The 21,206-nt window shown below is 41.1% G+C and overlaps 1 protein-coding gene across 1 annotated transcript in view; it reads left to right on the plus strand.

Moving 5' to 3' along the window:
* Positions 1 to 21,206, plus strand: part of METTL22 (methyltransferase 22, Kin17 lysine) — a 111,409-nt gene that overhangs the window by 84,787 nt on the left and 5,416 nt on the right. Inside the window, exons 8-9 of the mRNA XM_069985403.1 lie at positions 5,167 to 5,247; positions 7,268 to 7,370. Of these exons, the coding sequence (XP_069841504.1) occupies positions 5,167 to 5,247; positions 7,268 to 7,370 (184 nt within the window). The remainder of the gene's footprint in view (positions 1 to 5,166; positions 5,248 to 7,267; positions 7,371 to 21,206) is intronic.

Genomic DNA, 21,206 nt, shown 5'->3' on the forward strand with positions numbered 1-21,206 from the left:
CCATTTTAAGGAACATATATTTGTTAACAATGGTTTGAATTTTTTACAGGCCATCAGATACAATAAAAGTTATACATGTTACATATCGTTGTAATCGTAATGACTTGAGGAACATATATAACAAGCCAGTTTTACTACAGGGTGAATGAGGTAAAAACAAATACCCCCAAATAAAAGAAATCCGTTTTGTTTTTGTTTTTTTTTCAATTTCACCACGCATTGAATTTTTTTCAGTGTACGTTATGAAAAAATTCAGCCTGTCATTGCAAAGTACAATTAGTACCGCAAAAAATTTGGGCTCTTGTGGGTTTCTAGGTGGAAAAATGCAATGGCCTTTTAACCCTTTCATGACCTGGGATCATTGATGCCTCAATGCCCAGGTTGTGATTTTACATCAGCTTAAGGGATCATAAAGATCCCATAAGCTGATGTCCCTCACTCTGCCACCTCTCCTATGTTCCCTGCCGCTGATACAATCTTGTATCAGTGGCAGGGGAAAGAGGGGAGGCGGCAGAGCTGACAGGTGCGCGCCCGGCCTGAGGCTTCTGGTTTCTATGACTACCATCGGGACTCTGCGATCAGTTCGCAGAGCCCCGATGGACACCGGAGAGACAGTTCTCCCTCAGGAGAGGGAGAATTGTCTCTCCAGAGCCCTATAGATACTGTGGTCTTGCTGACCGCAGTATCTATAGGCTTAACTCTCAGCACCGGAGCGCGGCGGCGGATCCCTGGCTATCACTGATAGCTGGGACCCGCCGCGGATGACACAGGCGTAGCTCCTACGCCTATGTCATCCTCAGCAGTAAATTCACATCGCTGCAGCACCTGGCATAGGCTGCAGCGACGTGAATTTACTGTGCAGCGGCAGGAGGGGCTTAAGCACAAGGAGGGAAAAACGAAAACGCAAATATCGAAATTGGCCTGGTCCTCAAAGGGTTAATAAAGGAAAAAAATTATTTTATAACAGAGGTATTTGGGGATCTTTTGCATTACTGAATTTATTTTACAAATTATTTTTGTGTGCATGTTTTTCTGAATTTTCTGAAACACAACAGTGAGGAAATTTGTGTGGATATAAGCCTTTATTTTAATAGAAAAAGTACATAATTCTAATGAAGTAAATTATAAATTTTTTATATAAATGGAAATAAACAACACTTTTTTAAAATAAGACATTACACAGCTACAAAACTATTAATAATTTTAAGGCTATGTTCACACTACGTAAGTTTCCAGCCGTAGCACGCTCCGTGAATAAGCGGCACGAAATTTACGTAGTTTGCGTACAATGGAAAGTATAGGATCTACGGCTGCACAGTTCACACTACGTAAGAACTTACGCCCGGATCGTATGCGGCGACGGAAATGCTGTAACTTACGCCCGTAGCGTAACATGCGGTCCTGTACGGAGTGGTGATTTCTTCATTTTTACACTTTGATTTGCCGATCCAAAAGGTTCTGTGGGGTGTCCGAGGCTAGCCAAAGATATCCAAGTAAAATACCGCTGTCAGATCGCTACGTACGCCGCTCGGGAAGCGTACGTAGACTACGGGCGTAAGTTCGCGGACCATACGTAGACGGCCGCAACTTGCGTAAATCCTGGCCGGAGTTTTACACGTAAATGTCCGGCCGCGAAAAATATGCGGCCGTACATATACGTAGTGTGAACATAGCCTAAAGAAGTATTAATTCCTTGCTCCAAAAACTCAACAATCTATGGGGAAATAGTAGTGTCAGAAGAGCCATCCTTTGTACAATAGTCCATCTTTTATATAAAATAGAAGACCTGTACAGTCGCATGGGTTAGTTACCCAAACAGCATCTGTGTTTGCACAGATATGAAGTTTATTAAGTGAGAAGGAGATCGTATGTTCTCCAGAATAATAGCGTTTCCCCCTCTAAAGCTTCTAAAGCTATGTTCACACATAGTATTTCGGTCAGTCTTTTTTCAACCAAATCCAGGAGTGGAGCTGACAGGGCAAAATTATAATGGAAAGATATAATGAAAACACAGCTTCTGTCCACTCCTGGGTTTGTTTGAAAAGAGACTCACCAAAAGACTGATGGAAATGCTACGTGTAAACATAGCCTAATGGTATAATTCATGAACTAGGAGGCATATTGATGTACAGTATGGCCCCATAGGCTTCTGTCAGTACTGTATTATGACTAGTAATCGTAACATAGAAGAGCGTTGGCAGAAAAGCCACCTGGCCCGTCTAGTCTGCCCTTTTACTTTCTAATGGTAGATATATGTTTATACTTAGTTACTGTAGATTTACCAACCATATCTGATAGAAGTTTGTTCCAAGTATTTACATATCTGATAGAAGTTTGTTCCAAGTAGTAAAGGAAAAAAAATTATCACCCCCTCCTTTCCACCAGACTACACTTTAGATTGTCCACCATTTTTGTAGCCCGTCTTTGGACTTATTCTCTTTTATCAATATCCTTCTGTAGGTGAGGTCTCCAGAACTGGACACAGTATTCCAGATGTGGTCTCACTAAAGCTCTATACAGCGGAATCACAATCTCCCTCTTTCTACTGGTTATACCTCTAGCTATACAGGCCACCACGTTTTAATGCTGTTTTCCTACACTGTATTTAGCTACCAAAACCAGGTGTTGATCGAAAACACAGAAAGGCTATATTCACACACTGTTAAAAATTAGTGGATGGCCGTCATTTAACGACAAACAGCCATTCTTTCAAAACAATGGCCGTTTTAAATAACGGCAATTACATGCCATTAAATGGCTACCATCTACTTAATTTCAACAGTGTTTTAACATAGTCTTTCTGTGCTTTTCATCATCTAATCATCAGGTGGGTCTTAACCCCTTGAGGACCCAGCCCAAAATGACCCAGTTTTCATTTTTGCATTGTTATTTTTCCCTCCTCCCCTTCTAAGAGCTCTAGCACTTTCATGTTTCTATCTACAGGGCCATGTAAGTGCTTGTTTTTTACAGGAGTAGTTGTACTTTGTAATGGCGTCTTTCGTTCTACCATAACATGTATGATGGAACCCCAAAAATATTATTTTTGAAAATATAAATTGGTGAAATCATAAAAAGAATGCACTATACGGTAAAAGTGACATGATACCAATATTGTATAGGTCAGTCTGAACACCACCACATGCAGGTTCATACAGATTGTCTTATGTTATAGATATATTTTTATGAAATCCCTTTTTTTTTCGTTGCAATTAATAATTAATAAAATGGGCCTATTGTGACTCTTATAACGGTTTTAGTTTTCCCCCTTGGGGCTGTATGGGGTGTCATTTTTTTAGTTTTTTGCTCGGACATTTTGATCACTTTTTATAAAAATTTATATATATATATATATATATATATATATATATATATATATATATATATATATATATAAACAAAAAATCGTCAATCCTCGCACTTTTTTCCCCTACGGTACGGTATATAATATGTTTGTTAATTTAATTATTTTTATATGATTTATTTATATAATGGAATAAGCAGTGATTTTAGTGGGATTTTAATTTTTAGTGGGTGAGGGGCTTTGGGGTACTTTTAAAGACATTTTAAGTTTTTTTTTTTTTTTCTTAGGTTACAAACCCACTTGGCGGGTCTGCAGCGAGTCTCCATGCTGCGTTTTTGCAGCGAGACTCGCTGCAGATCCCGGCCCTATGCTTTTAATGGCAGACAAACACGCAGCAGGGATGTACATCCCTGCTGCGAGTTTGTCTGCAGCCCACCCCATTAACCCCCCGGCTGCCGGAGCTGATACGTCACCTGATCCCGGCTCCGGCGGTTCCCGATGTCTTCAGCAAGCCGAAGCGGGGACCAGGTGAAGTATATGCTCCAGCCAGCCGCCCGCAGCCCGATCGGTGCTGCGGGGGGGGGGGGGGGGGGGGGGGCGATCGGCGGCCGGGGCTGCGGGGGGGCGATCGGGCGGCTGGGGCTGCGGGGGGGCGATCGGGCGGCCGGGGCTGCGGGCGGCTGGCTGGAGCATATACTTCACATGGTCCCCGCTCCGGCTTGCTGAAGACATCGGGAACCACCGGAGCCGGGATCAGGTGAAGTATCAGCTCCGGCGGCCGGGGGGTTAATGGGGTGGGCTGCAGACAAACTCGCAGCAGGGATGTACATCCCTGCTGCGTGTTTGTCTGCCATTAAAAGCATAGGGCCGGGATCTGCAGCGAGTCTCGCTGCAAAAACGCAGCATGGAGACTCGCTGCAGACCCGCCAAGTGGGTTTGTAACCTTACACACATTTTAATTTCCCCTGGGGGACTTTTACCTGCATTCATCAGATTGCATGCACTGTACAATGCTATGCCTATGGCATAGCATTGATCAGTGTAATAGGCGCTCTGCTGATTGAGCCTGCCTGTGGCAGACTCAATGATCAGATTGCTGATCGGACTTTACGGAGGAAGGTAAGAGACATCCAGCGGTCCGGTAGAGCGATCAGGACCCCCACAGTTACACTGCGGGGGTCCCGATCGGTAAGTGACAGGAGCTGCTTCTGTCACTTACACTTAAATGTGCAGCGTTTAAGGAGTTAATGACAGGCTGCAGCGCTATCGCTGCATCCTGTTATTAATGGTGAGTGCCTGGCTGCTCACTGCAGCCGGCCCAACCTGCTATGAAGCGCGCTGTGCTGCGGAGCGCTCTTCATAGCTCCTTAGAGACCCTGGACATACAGTTAGGCCCAGGGTCGTCAGGAGACAGACACCCATGACATCACTGTACGTCCAGGGTCGTCTAGGTGTTATAAAGCAAAAAATATGGTAATTATTTAAATTTTACCCATTTCCTTAAAAAATTTGTTTTCTCTAAAATCCAATAATGGCAGTATAGGATTGCACTATATTGGATTCACTAGAGAGGATGGAGTTCAAGAGAAGGCTTCCTGTATTAGTAAGTGACCTGCTCTATACCCTGCACTGCTTTTGAAAAAATCTTGTTAAAGGTAGCCATCCCCTTAAATAAGATGATGTTATTGTGTATTAGACTATGTAGGTTAGATAAATGTATTGTCAACTGAAAGATGACTACAGATTCCTTAAAATTATTTTAATAGAGTTTTGATGTCCCTGACATTGTGTTCTGATCAGTTTATGATCTTAATACTGCATAGTAAAAATAATAATAATGAAGGATTTCACAATTTTTTTTTCAGATCTAGAAGATCCTTACAGCTGGACAGAAGATGACATCGCTGACCTTTATGATCAAACAACTGTCATCCTGGCTGCTGATGGTAAAGTCTCTAGGCTTTTAAAACCAATTTTAGTATTGGTAATAGTCCACTGATCCAACATTTGTGGTTTCATGGATTTACCCTGCATGTAAAGGCCTAGAATGTTGGCAGCTTAGCAGACTGTTTACTGTGTTGGAAAGCTATGCTGCAGAGGACATTCAAGGCTCAGGAGGTGTCAGTATACCAGTGGGTTGGCTACATATCTTCCTTTTTCCTTTATTGAACTGAAAAAAACTCAAATCACATATATAATAGATGCCAATTTAACAGATGACTACTCTGTCATTTATAGAGTACTTGACATCACCTCTCTTCAATTCATATGTGATAATAATATTCCTACCATTGACTGCCACAGCAAAAAGAGAGAAAAAAACACCCACTCTCTTGGCATACATTGATTTATTTGAATCATTTCCCATTTGCACCCTGAGTATGTCTTACTTGTAGCTTGCTATTTATCATAGAGTGTTGCACTGGAATGTCAGCAGCCCTTCCCCCCTCCTCCCTTTCCCCCCTTTAAATTACCCATTGGGATCTGGAGTAATCTGGAGTCATTTGAAAATACAAAGTAAGTTTTTTAGCAACCTTAGAAATGTAGATCTTATCCTAACTCCTAATAAATATTCAATCTTTAAAAAACGTTTTTGTTCCTTTAAACCAGACTGTCATTTAGAAACAAATTGCTTGTTTCAGCAAAGATAATAATTACATAAATGCCATAAAATTACAGCCCACAGAAATAATAGCATGTAATACGGTGAGCCGCGCGGTTAATTACTGTGAGGAACAACGTAACAGCTGTCAGGGATTGGAAACTTGTATAAGTATACTTATAGTACAACCTCAAAAGTAACCCTGAGGGACAAAGCTGCTTTTCAGTTCCTGACCGGTAATGTTAGTGAAGCAAGAAAATGTCTTCTTTCTTGCCCCTGCCACAAGAGGGAGCTGACACACACACAGATTCTTTTTTTTAACCCAATCATCCATCCCCTCATTGTAGAGATCATCTCCCCTCCCTTCGTTGACTTGTGTTTTTTTTTTAACCATAGTAACTATTGAACTAAAAGACCAAGTTCCTTTACTCTTTAAAATTCTTTCAGACTTTATTATAAATTATTAAAACAACAACTGACACCTTTTGAGCCTGACCGGTTCTTAATCATGGTATCTGGGTCCATGTTAATCCGTGTAAGGCATCTGCCTTTCAAGGTATGGAGGGGTAAATTTAACCCTAAATTCGCATCTCAGTGGAAGTGGTGTATAGAAGGCGCCACTGCAACACAGATGCTGCTTGTTGCAGTGGCACCTTCTATATACCACCTCTAAGGTATTACAGGCTAAGTGTCAGTGTGAAGCTTACTTACTTACTGATGTACTGCTATGTGCAATCTAATGATTGCAGTGTCACAGGGACAAAAATAAAAAGATGAAAAATAAAATGTTTTAGAAAAATAAACAAAACTGTAAAAAAAAAAAAAAGTAAAGCTCATCCTATAAAAGAACAAGCCCACAGACAACTCTGTTGGAATATGGTGACACAAAAACAAAGGTACTGTAGCTTTGTTTTTTTACAGGACCACTGTGACCCTGACTGATCATGAAAGTTGGGGGCCTTCATTCATGCTCTATGGGGACTGTTTAGAATAGCAGGGCACTTTATTCCGCTTTCTCTGTCAGACCCCTAGAGCTTGAATGGCGTCCCAGTGTGTATACACGACCACTGCTTTACTTACACAGGGGTATCCAGGACTCCTGTGCTTGTGATCAGTGAGGTTCCTTATTTATCTTGTGAAATTGAGAAATTGCCAAAAATGAGGTCACTTCTTTGGGGGTTAGCACTGTACTGGAATCAGGGCACCGGCTGCTCTAAGATAGTCTAAATAACTAACTAAAATACTGTACACAGGGCTACTTTAATAAAAAGTTAACATAACATTCCGGGTCTTTATGTTCCTTATATGTATTTCTTTTCCATATGTTTACCACAATAGATAACAATGCTGACTTTGTTTTTCAGTGTTTTATGATGATGACCTCACTGATGCACTGTTCAAAACTCTATACAGACTCACACATGCATTAACTAGACTTTGCACTATTTATTTATCCATTGAAAGAAGGTAAGCATTATGTTCTATGTGTATGGTGTTATCTGTTTAACAAAGTGTTATATTTTCACCAAAGAGACTTAACCGCTTAAAGGAGAAGTCTAGCCAAATTCATAATTACAAGGTTGGCAGTGGGTGGGGGAAACATAATAAACAACCTGTACTTACCAATACCTGTGCCCTTGCAGCACTGCATCACAGAGCTCAAAGACCCCACCGCATGTCATTATCTCTCAATTTCTTACAACATCATGACGCGGCAGTAAAGGGTGGAAAATAGTCCCGCCCAGTCACTGACTGACTAAGCGGGGCATCCATCAGCCAGGTCGTGAGGTAGCAGAGGGGAAGAGATCGAGAATCCCGACAAGGATGCAGAAGTGGAACCCGGCGCTGCAAAGTTACAGGGACCAGTAAATATAGATTGTTCATTATGTTTTCCCAACCCCCTGCCTGTTCTGATTTTTATTTATTTGGCTGGATGTCTCCTTTAATGACTGATCACATTTTAATTTTTGTGTTTTTTTCCCCCCTAATATTTAAAAGGGCATAGCGCTGGTTACATTTGGTTTTGTGGAAGATGGGCATTTAGGGCTCCTTTCAGACCTATCTATCGGCCATGTAAAGCTCACCTCAGGGGAGGGTCCACCTTCTTGGGCACTTGTCTGGATTCTTCCCTCTTTCCACTACTTTTTGATCTTGCATTTGAGCCATTGGCCATCTACCTGATTAAATATGCGGTGTTTAATGGCATCAAAGTAGGAGGAGTGGAGGTTAAGGTCTCCTGCTTTGCAGGTGACCTTCTGCTATACCTGGAGTCCCCACAAGACCACCTGGAAGGGATCCTGGCATGCTTGGCTGAGCTAGGCCAGTTCACAGGTTATAAGATTAACAACTCCAAAAGTCAATTACTTTTTCTGAAAGGAGCTCCTGGGGATTTTGGCTCTTGAGTACAAATAGAGAGCACAGCTATCAAATATTTGGGTATCAAGCTAGGCAGGCTACCGTCCCAACTTTACGCCCTAAATTTTCCGCCTCCGATATCTAAAATTGTTTCTAAGTTAGCCCGATGGAAGGATCTTCTTTTATCGTTGACAGGAAGAGTGCACCTCCTAAAAATGGTGAGCTTTGCTCGTCTTTTGTATCCTTTGCAGACAATTCCTCTCCTGCTAAACCACTCAGACCACTTAAAATTACAATCTGCCTTTGTCCAATTTTTGTGGGGAAAAAAAGAGACCAAGAATTGCATACACTAAACTAGCCTTGCCTAAATTTCAGGGGGGTTTACAACTGCCTCTACTTAGGGGCTATAATTTGGCTGCATTGATGCGACATGCAAGGGATTGGTTACATGGGACTAGGTTCTTTTCTAACTTACCTTTAGAACAGGCCCTGGCCGGAAACCATAACCTACAAACACAAAAAGGACAAGGCACTACTATAGAAGTAAATGAGTAAAGTGGGGTGCTCAACCCAATATGACATGAAAAAAGCATGTAGACCTCTGCCACGAGATGGAACGCATTTGGTTTCTCGGACCCCGACATGGATTCCCCCCGATGACATTTGATTTATTTATTTGGTTCTCATCTCTTTTTTCACTCTTTTTGCCATTTTTTGTTTTGTGTCCATAGAGTATAGTCATTTATACAGACCTTATTGTTTATACTCTGACAGCATTACATAATCTTCTTAGTTGTGAGTCAATATTATCAGCCATATAGGGGGATCACAATATTTATACATGTCGGTATGTCCTGGTACCATGTCTATTTGACATGGACCTCCTGTCTGTTGTGGTTTTAACCCTTTGAGGACCAGGCCCAAAATGACCCAGTGGACCGCGCAAATTTTGATCTTAGTGTTTCCGTTTTTCCCTCCTCCCCTTCTAAGAGCTCCAGCACTTTCAGTTTTCTATCTACAAGGCCATGTAAGGGCTTATTTGTTACAGGAATAGTTGTACTTTGTAATTGCGTCATTCATTTTACCATAACATGTATGATGGAATCCCAAATATATTATTTATGAAGATATAAATTGGTGAAATCGCAAAACAGAATGCAATATGGTAACGTTTGGGGGGTTCCTGTGTCTACGTAATGTACTATATGGTAAAAGCGACATGATACCATTATTCTATAGGTCAGTCCGAACACAACCACATGCAGGTTTACACAGATTCTCTAATGTTATAAATTTTTTTTAAATGAAATCCTTTTTTTTGGCAATTAATTATAAATAAAATGGGCCTATTGTGACACTTATAACGGTTTTATTTTTTCACCTACGGGGCTGTATGGGGTGTCATTTTTTCCGCCATGATCTCTAGTTTTTATTAATACCATATTTGTGAAGATCGGACGTTTTGATCACTTTTTATAAATTTTTTTTTATATATAATGTAACATAAAATCGGTAATCCGCGCACTTTTTTCCCTCTTTTCGTGTACGCCGTTTACCGTTCGCAATGACTTTTATTGGGGGAGGGGTTTTGGGGTAGTGTATTGGTGTTTTTAACTTTTTTTTTTTACACTTTTGAAGTCCCTTTGGGGGACTTTTACATACAATAGTTTGATTTTTACACTGATGAATGCTATGCCATAGGCATAGCATTGATCAGTGTTATCGGCGATCTGCTCATTGAGCCTGCCTGTGCAGGCTCAGTGTAGCAGATCGCCGATCTAACCGCATGGAGGCAGGTGAGAGACCTCCGGCAGTCCGTTTTATCGATCGGGACCCCCGCAGTCACACTGCGGGGGTCCCGATCGGTAAGTGACAGGGGACTCCCCCTGTCACTTACACTTAAACGCCGCAGCGTTTGAGGAGTTAATAACACGCGGCATCGCGATCGCTGCAGCGTGTCACTACCGGTGAGGTCCCGGCTGCTGATTGCAGCCGGCCCCCACCTGCTATGAAGCGCGCTCCGCTCCGGAGCACGCTTCATAGCGGGAGAAACACCCAGGGCGTACAGTTACGCCCTAGGTCGTCTGGGGACAGACTTCCATGGCGTAACTATACGCCCTGGGTCGTCTAGGGGTTAATTGATTTTATTATGTATGTTTTGCACTTTGTAGTTTATGTGTAATAATAAAATTTGTAGTATTATTTTTTCACTTACTATTTCATTATCCCTTTAGGGATGTGCCACCCTTATACGTGTGACATGGCTTTCTTCTTTGTTTGTTAGAAACCATAACCTGGGAGGGTTATTACACCATAAAGTTTCTGAGCTGCCTGTCCATGTAAAATCTAGTATATTCTTGCGAGACACCATTCAGACGTGGAAGCCTGTTCGCAGATTATATAGGCTCCCATACTGCCTGTCCAAATTTATGCCTCTGGGACAGAATGATCTTTTTCCACAAAGTAGTCACGCTATCCTGCTTTTTCAATGGGGACCGAAAGGTGTAAAGGTATTGGGGGATATGCTAAAGCTGGATACGGGTAGCTTTGAGTCGTGGGACGCTTTACGATCCAAACATGCTTTGGACCCCTAAGGCTTTCTCACCTATGCCCAAATTAAGATTCTCTGTAATACCAGAGTAAAAGAATTGGCTCAGGCGGAAATTCAGAGCAATTTTGATGATATCATGAACTCAGGTCAAGGGGCAGCTTCTATCTCTTCCCTTTACCCCATCATTAGGAAACAAATGTTACGAAAGGAAAAAGATGAAGTGTTTCAGAAATGGGCTAGCTGACGAAAACCTACCTGAAGGGATACTAAAGGGCCTGGACGGTGTGCGGAAGGCAATGATTAATGAGCAATGGCGAGAGATGTATTTTAAAATAATCCACAAGGCCACCTATGCTTTTGAATTATCTTATGCAAATGCCCCTGCCCACTACTTGCGTGCGTGTCCCTCATGCACTTTAGAAAAAGCTAATCTTCTGCATGGCTTATGGTGGTGCCCGGAAGCTGTAAGGGTGTGGACTGGGGCTTTTGTATATGCCAAAAAGGTGTGGAAGGTCTCTTTACCGTTCACTCCTCAAATAGCAATTTTCCATATCCTTGCATCTGACACACCAGACTTAGACTTAAATCGTACTCCAGTCCTCATTATTCACACATTCCTTCTAGTGGTCAAGAAATGCTTGCTCCGGCATTGGCTGCAGACCTCCACACCTACTTTGAAGGAAATTACAGACATTATGTCCCACATACTTCATATGGACCGTATAGAAACTGAACGTCACAAAGAAAAAGGGACAAAACATTTTTTTAGAAAATGAAGTGTTTTTATTGAATACCATTTTACACCTATAGAAATAGAACAACTAATGATGACTTTTAGGTGCACGGAGTGGTACAATAAGGAGGTGCCAAAAAATTTGTTGTGTAAACTACAATTACCTAATAGGAGGCTTACTTGATGGACTTTTTTTTTTTCAGGACGAGAGGGGAAGGGAGTAGGGGGGAGGGAGGGGGGTTCTGGGAGGGGAACTGAGTCTAAGGTTGGGCTAAAAAATTTATAGTGGATTATTGTTCTGTTTTCATATGATGCTGGTTATGAGATCTCGTCGAGCAGAGATTGAACTTTGTATTTTCCGCAATCAAAAGGCTAACGTCTTCTGTTCTTTCACCTTCTTATATGGCTTGATACACATTGTTACTCTTTTTGTATGATACGGCATCTACTTTGTTTCTTGACAATAAAAATATATATATATATTTTTTTTTTTTTTTTTTTTCACCTACAGACTCTAATAAGGTCTTATTTTTTGCAACACCAATTGTACTTTGTGTTTACAGTTAATTTTTTCCATAGAATATTGTAGAAAACTAATAAAAATGTCAGTAAAAATTTATGAAAAAATTAAATTTATTTATTTTGATCCTTGTTTTAATTTTTTGGTCTATGAGGGTATTTGAAGGCTTATCTTTAGTTCCACATTCTGTACTTTTTACCGATACCTCACTTGCGTATATGTGACTTATTGATCACTTTTTATAAATTTTTTTACTGGATGCGATGTAACTGCAATTTTGCACTTTGGCAAGATCAGGAATGTGGTTATTTAATAGTTCGGGCAATACCTAAAGCGGTCATTTTTTTACTTTTTTTGCATTACGTCTGTATTTTAACTTTATTTTATGGTGTGTGAACATATTCTAAAGGTTATAGGTATAGTATAGGACATTTTAATCAATTTTATTTTGCAAAAAAAGTTTAAAGTTGTAAAGTAATAGAATGCTATGTAAACATGGGTATCATTGTAATCAGACTGACCAATAGAATCGAGATAACATGTCAGTTTTACAGTAAATTGCGCTGCACAAAATGAAACCCCACAAATATTGCTATTTCTTTTTCAATTTCACCCAACACATACTTTTTTTTGTTTTGCTCTATGTTTTTATGGTGAAATGAAAGATGTCATTACGAAGTACAATCAATTCTGCAAAAAATAAGACCTCAAACAGCCTTGTACATGGAGAATAATGGCTCTTAGAAGGCAAGGAGGGAGAAACAAAAATACAAAAATGAAAATTGTCTGCATCCTCAAGGCCAAAATAGGCCATGTCATTAAAGGTTTAATACAGCAACACAAAAACAAATTATATTGTAAAAATGGTAAAAAGAATTTTCCATTACCTCCAAAAAATGTGTCCAAGTTAGTCAATACATTACACAGCCATTAGATCTGACCCTTAATGGCATGTACTCAACTGGACCTCTGAACGTGCCCTGTAGTATTTGGCATCAAAGCATTAGTAGCAGATCCTTTAACTTCTTAAAGGGAACCTGTCACACTGGGGCCAGTGTCTAAATCCACCCTACCCCATAATGATGATTTGCATACTTACCCTCTCCGTCCCAGGGATGCTCTGGATGTCGCTCGCCTTGTAGAGATTTCCCGCTTGTTTTCTTTGCTAATTATCGCTATTATGCCAATGAGCGGAGATGTGTCCGACTTCCATAGGAAATCCCTGATCAGTGATTTCCTATGATGATGGACTGATCTCTGCTCAGAGCACAGATGCACCTGTCCACTGGTCAATGGAACTATGCCCTTTTATAAATATCCATATCGGTGTCGTTGCTAAATCCTGTGTTGTATTCCACGCTTGATTATTACTATTACAATCATTATTTTTACATTGACTTGTTTACCTCTCTTACCTCAAAGGGAAGGTCAGTTGCCACAGTGTTGAAATTTGGGGCTCAGAAAAACCTTGTGCCCTTGTTGAGCATATAGGGATCTCCCCCAAAGTCAACGTGTTATGTGCAATGAGCAGACACAAAGTCTACAGTCCCTTCTTTTTGCAAAATAAATGATCCTTTGCAGAGAATTTTAGACACCAACTATTCTAATCTGAAGGTAGCATATTCTTTGGAAGAATTGTAGTTGCGAAGCAGATCTGTTCTTTTTTAGTTATTTATAGAGCTGCGTTTTCAGGTGATTATATAAAGGCACCTTAAATAATTCCCCATTAAAAACAAAAAAACATTTTATTTTACATGTTGATTCGCTAGAGAAAATGTAATTGTAAAAGGATTTCCATTGTTTTTTCTATAAGATTAAACTTTTACAGATTCTGAGTATCTCCACTTCCAAGTTTAGTTCTTATTTATTTAGTTATTTATTGCTTAACCCTTAGGGGACACAGCCAGTTTTCATTTTTGCGCTTTCGTTTTTTCCTCCTCGTGTATATAAGGCCATAGCGCCTGCATTTTTCCACCTAGAGACCAAAATGTGCCGGGAAACGAGAAAAAAATTATATGTGTGGTGAAATTGAAAAAAAAAAAGTTTTTTTTTTTATTTGGGGGGAGGTGGGGGGAGGGTTGTTTTTACTCCGTTCGCCCTAGGGTAAAACTTGTTATATATGTTCCTTAAGTTGTTACGATTACAACGATATGTAACATTGGAGGTTCAATAAGAGCAAAGAGCACTTGGCACTGTCTTCATACACACTGTGTTCGGGGTAGCTGGCGTGCAATCTCGGCATGTATGATGTGTAGTGCACTGTTCGGGTGGTGCTCAGCATACAGGCAATCTCATATAACGTGGCAAAGAACAAATGCAGAAAGCAGCAACTCCCCAAGCAAGTGCAGTTTATTCAAGACATTCACCGATCATCGGTACACAGGCATGGCAATCGCAGAGTGTGTCCCACTGAGGCTACGGCCGTTTCACGCCTTCGCGCTTCAACTTCAATTTACGAGGCCAGTTGAAGCGCGAAGGCGTGAAACGGCCGTAGCCTCAGTGGGACACACTCTGCGATTGCCATGCCTGTGTACCGATGATCGGTGAATGTCTTGAATAAACTGCACTTGCTTGGTGAGTTGCCGCTTTCTGCATTTGTTCTTTGCCACGTTATACGATATGTAACATGTATAACTTTTATTTGATTTGATAGTTTGTAAAAAATTAATACCTTTTAAAGAAAATATATGTTCCTTAAAATCACTCCATTCCCAGGCTTATAGCGCTTTTATCCTTTGGTCTATGGGGCTGTGTCAGGTGTAATTTTTTGCGCCATGATGTGATCTTTCTATCGGTACCTTGATTGTGCATATACAACTTTTTGATCACTTTTTATTACAATTATTCTGGATTTGATGCGACCAAAAATGCGCAATTTTGCACTGTGGGATTTTTTTGCGCTTACGCCATTTACCGTGTGAGATCAGGAATGTGATTAATCAATAGTTCGGGCGATTACGCACGCGGCGATAGCAAACATGTTTGTTTATTTATTTTTATTTATAAAATGGGGAAATGGGGGTGATTCAGACTTTTATTAGGGGAGGGGATTTTGTGTTATTAAAAATACATTTTTCTTTTACTTTACACATATACTAGAAGCCCCCCTAGGGGACTTCTAGTATATGCACTCTGATCTCATCTCATCTCAGTATAGTTATACTGCATGAATCCATGAGATCGGTGTTCTATTGAATTAGCGGGCACGGCGATCGGACCGTGCCCGCTAATAGCCGCGATCCCGGGCTACATGCAGCACCCGGGATCGCAGCAGTTCAGAACTCCCATAGCGGCACGAGGACGTTTAGTAACGTCCTGGTGCAGCTATGGATTAATCTGCATAAACATTGGTCATTTTTAGGAAGTGAAATAAAGTATGTTTGCAATTTACATTATTATTATTATTATTATTATTTAAAGTGTGTATGTGTATACATATATATATTTTATATCATGCTTTAACCTCTTAGAGCCATAAATGCCTGTGACCAGACGACCCATGTCATACACGTACGCCATTATTAGCTACAGCACTATGAAGCAAGCTCAGGAGGTGAGAACAGACCTCTAAAATGCAGCGATTTTGGCACCATCACAGCATTTAAGTGTTAGTGACAGGAGCAGCTCCTGTCACGTACCAATCGGGACCCCCGCAGTGTGATTGCAGGGGTACCGATCATTTTCTCTGACTGCCGGAAGAGTTATACTTACATCCATCTATTGGTGATCTTCTCATAGAGCCTGCCTCATCCAGGCTTTATGAGAAGAGCGCCGATAATACTGACTAGTGCTGTGCAATAGCATAGCATTAAACAGTATATGCAATCGAGGATAAAATATGGTGTTGGTCCTTTAAGTGCTCCTATATGTTATATATACAATCATAGATAATCATGCAATAGTGTGTCATGCAACAGTAAGAATATTTAATACAATAGTAAAATGTTTAAAATACAATTCTGAAGGGCCCTTGCAGTAAAATGTGTAATAAGATGTTATAAATTGCACAGCATAGATAAATACAGTGCAAATTAAATGCAGGCACCGATTTAGTCCATAGGATCATGCACATAGACCACTCAGGTCTGTTTAAAACAAAAACAATGTATGCAATCCAGCTACTATCCTGCAGATAGTACTGCTAAGGCAAGTCATAGGGCTTATTCACATGTCCCGTAAATTACATGACCTATGGACGGGGAAGCTCTTTAAGGGATTGTTCCCTGCCTGGCATGATGAGTCAATATGATGGCGGGAGAGGGAAAACTCTTTGATTCTCTGCGGCACTTTAATTACACAGCCGCGCAGCCCTCTGTTAAATTGGCGTGGCCTAGAGTGTCTGTGCATTAGACTGAGGAAAACACCACCAAACTCCAACAACGGGGATCCAGGCGCAGGTCCGACTAATGGTGACCAGATGAATAATGTGAAACTATAAAAGTTTATTAAAATAACCCAACACGTTTCGGAACCATACCGGTTCCTTTTTCAAGAGTCATATAACCATAAGGGTCCATTTACACGGAAAGATTATCTGACAGATTATCTGCCGAAGATTCGAAGCCAAAGCCAGAAAAAGACTATAAACAGAGATCAGGTCATAAAGGAAAGCCTGAGATTTTTCCTCTTTTCAAATCCATTCCTGGCTTTAGCTTCAAATCTTTGGCAGATAATCTGTCAGATAATCTTTCTGTGTAAATGGACCCTAAGCCATTATAAGTCTTGAAAACAGTACGGTTCCAAAACGCGTTGGGTATTTTTGATAAAGTTTATAGTTTTACATTATTCATCTGGTCACCATTAGACGGACCTGCGCTTGGATCCCCGTTGTTGGAGTTTGGTGGTGTTTTTCTCATTATTCTCTTTGTGGAGTTCGGGAGTGGCTGCGGTTCGCAGGTTTATACTTTTCATGCTATTCCGAGAGTTGTGCCTCCCGTTAAGCACAACTCTATTAGGTCAGGGTTACCATATTCTATCCCTTCCTCCCTTTTAGTCCAGCTGATCCGCTCCTGTCCCTGGTTTTTCTTTTTTGTATTAAACTTGCACTGCCCCTCCGTCCCTCCTCCCCACCCTCTTCACCATTAGGAATGCCCCAGGCAGGATTTTTCCTGTTCATCACCTGTCTAAACACTGCACAGGTGCTGAATCGTTAAGGCACCTGTGCAGTGTTCTGACAAGTGATGAATAGAAAAAAACCTGCCCAGTGGCATTCCTAATAATGAAGAGGTTGGGGAGGAGGGAAGGAGAAGGTGATGCAATCCTATGGCACAGACACTGTAGGCCACGCCAATTTGATGGTACAAGCGGTTAGGAGGGGGCAGATTGTGAGAACAGAGTTGCTTTAAAACAAGTTTTGATGGTACTGGCAACACTTCTCAACCATCCTGGAGATCTCTCAATGTGATGTCTCTCCTCTGAACGGCTTAACACTTTAAGGGAGATAAGAGAATAATGTAAAGTTGTCAGCCTCATTCTTATATACGTTAAAGTGCTGAAGTGAGTTGTACTGCAGTGTCTCCCTTGTGTTGCACCCCAATCTTCATAATGGTCCTGGTTTGGACTGTTGTGAATAGGCTTGATGGATAGAATATCTTCCATGCTGCTGCCACTTTTCAGGCTATGCACAGAGACACATTGGTAAAGGATCATCTTTTCTGCGTGTGCAGACACTATAGGCATTATACTTTGGGCACCTGCTCTGAAAATTACAGATTTAGCTTTTAGAGCTGAAATCTGCTGAAAAATGTCATAGACAAGATATCTCATGGCCAGATATAGTGCTGCTCCTTAAGTACACACATGGCAGCTCATTCTGAAAAGTCACCTGAAATGACAGGTACGCTTTAACAAACTTCTAAGTAAATAAAGGAATTCTGAAATGTTTGTATAGTATCTTACTTACTCTGTTAGTGAAGTGCAAATGGTGTCACAGCATTATGGTCTCATATATTCTGCTGGTTGTGCATGACATGAAAGCTCCGCTGGGATCACAGAGAAATAGCTCTTGCTGTTTTCATGTTCTGATAGCTGGATAAATATCCATTCAAAGCATTAAGGCATGGGAAGCGAGAATTGGTCAGTCAGAAAATGTGCAGAAACATTAATCTGAAGGATTAACTTTCATAGGAACAAGTCGATATTTGTGTCTGGATGTAGATTTGGAAATCTTGCTGCAACTGAATATTACGAAGCATTGCCATTACATTTCTATAAATTATTTCAATACAAATACTTAAGCCGTAAGCCAGAAGCTGTCTCTTGCTGATATCGTGGCCCGTTTTCAGTTCATGTGCTGGCATCATTTGCTTTTCACCACAGGTGTGTTTGGAAAGATATGCACAAAATCATCAGGAAAGCAGCTACATAAACGTCTAGGAAATATGAAAGTTTACAAGTTCATAAAAGTAAATCCCACTGCATGACATTTTGTTTTGTGACTACTTTTTGTTATCAATTAAAGGGATTATCCAGCATTACAAAAACATGGGCACTTTCTTCCAGAGACAGCACCACTCTTGACTCCAGTTTGGGTGCAGGTTTTGGAACTTCATTCCATTGAAGTGAATGGACCTTAATTGCAAACCACATTTGAACTGAAGACAGGAGCGATGCTGTCTTTGGAAAAAAGTGGTCATGTTTTTGTAGCGCTGGATAACCCCTTTAGGGTGCGTTCACACATACAGGATCCGCAGCAGATTTGATGCTACAGATATCAATATAACTAAATTACTGAACCAAGCATCAAATCTGCTGAAGATCCTGTACGTATGAACGCACCCTAAGGCTGGGTTCACACTACGTATATTTCAGTCAGTATTGTGGTCCTCATATTGCAATCAAAACCAGGAGTGGATTAAAAACACAGAAAGGATCTGTTCACACAATGTTGAAATTGAGTGGATGGCCGCCATATAACAGTAAATAACGGCCGTTTTAAAATAACAGCAAATATTTGCCATTAAATGGCGGCCATCCACTCAATTTCACCATTGTGTGAACAGAGCCTTTCTGTGTTTTTAATCCACTCCTGGTTTTGGTTGCAATATGAGGACCACAATACTGACTGAAATATACGTAGTGTGAACCCAGCCTAAAGAGGTTTACAGTGCTGTTTGAAAGAATTTTTTATATTTTTACAAAAATTGATATCTAGAACCACATCAGGTTTACATACAAGACCTGAACCGCCGTGGTCCCGGGTGTCGCTCGTAGCCTGGGACCGCGGCTATTAGTGGGCACGGTCCAATAGCTATCCACACATCTTACCCCGTCCGGGGTCAGCGCCGTAATGGCACTGATCCCGGCTCGGTACTCGATTGCTTCCGGCTGCAGCAGCCGGAAGCAATCGATGTGCCTATCTTATCGATCTATGCTGCATATCTATGCAGCATAGATCTGTATGAGAGATCAGAGTACTTATACTAGAAGTCCCCCATGGGGGCTTCTAGAATAAGTGTAAAAATAAAAGTGTTATTAATAAAAAGCCCCCTCCCCTAATAAAAGTTTGAATCACCCCCCTTTTCCCATGTTATAAATTAAAATAAATAAATAAACATGTTTGTTATCGCCACGTGCGTAATCACCCAAACTATTAATTTATCACATTCCTGATATCGCACGGTAAATGGCGTAAGCGCAAAAAAATCCCAAAGTGCAAAATTGCGCATTTTTGGTCACATCAAATCCAGAAAAATTGTAATAAAAAGCGATCAAAAAGTCACATATGCGCAATTAAGGTACCTATAGAAAGAACACATCATGCACATAAAATGACACCTCACACAGCCCCATAGACCAAAGGATAAAAGCGCTATAAGCCTGGGAATAGAGCGATTTTAAGGAACATATATTTGTTAACAATGGTTTGAATTTTTTACAGGCCCTCAGATACAATGAAAGTTATACATGTTACATATCGTTGTAATCGTAACGACTTGAGGAACATGCATAACAAGTCAGTTTTACCCCAGGGTGAATGGCGTAAAAACGAATAAAAGAAATGCGTTTGTTTTTTTTCAATTTCACCACGATTTGAATTTTTTTTCTGGTTTCACAGTGTACTTTATGAAAAAATTCAGCCTGTCATTGCAAAGTACAATTAGTGGCGCAAAAAATAAGGGCTCATGTGGGTTTCTAGGTGAAAAAATGCAACTGCTATGGCCTTTTAAGCACAAGTAGGGAAAAAACGAAAACGCTAAAATTTTAATTGGCCCTGTCCTCTAAGGGTTAAAGCCAATACCAGGTGTTGATCATATAGAATTAGATAATATGAAAACATATTCGAATCCACACCAGGAGTGTGAATATAAGCAGTGATTTATATAAATAGGGAATTTAAGTCTCTATATTATCTTATTATAAACCAAACCTGTTTTGGACTTCAAAGGTGCAGTAAAACAGCAAATAAACTGCACTGTGTAAGAGCAGCCTGGATGTGTTCATATTGGGTTTTTTCGATGTAACCTGTCAGAATATTTGTGTAATAGTAACCTCTGTGTCATAACTCCGTTACTTGCAGCCTGCAGGGGGCAATGCTCTGCAGTTGGTAATACTCAAGGCTTGCAAGTTGCAACTACACCCAGGGAGACACCCTGCTAGAGGTGTCTGGAGTAACAGGCATACAGCCACCCTGCACACAGGCCAATAGCAGGACCAGGAGGTCGCACCAATCAGCTGCTGAGGTGCCATCTGAAATTTTCATTTAAACTTCCTGCAATCTCACAGCTTTTCCCGTATTAGCTGAGCTTGCCTTACTTTACCAGCATTTTTTCTGTGTTGCATATTGTGTTCCCCTGACCTCGGCTTAGGGTCCTATTCTACGGGCCGATGGGGGCCCGATCAACGAAGTAAACGAGCGCAGATCTGCTAAATCGGTGCTCGTTTACTGGGCCTATTCCACGGCCCCGATGAACGTTAAACGAGGGCTGCAGGGACATCGTTACCGATGTTGTTGCAGCCCTTGCACCATACATTACCTGTCCGGGCTGCAGGTCTTTTCCTTCTCCCGGGGTACCGCGCGCAGCAGCTTCGAAGCGGGGCTGTCTGAACTGACAGACCGCTCAGCCAATCACTTGCCGCGGCGGTCCCGGCCATTATCGCTCTGTGGAGTAGGCCCCTTAGTCTCTGATTTGTCCTTTACTTGTT

Source organism: Dendropsophus ebraccatus, chromosome 9, assembly GCF_027789765.1.
Source record: "Dendropsophus ebraccatus isolate aDenEbr1 chromosome 9, aDenEbr1.pat, whole genome shotgun sequence".
NCBI classification, from domain to species: domain Eukaryota; kingdom Metazoa; phylum Chordata; class Amphibia; order Anura; family Hylidae; genus Dendropsophus; species Dendropsophus ebraccatus.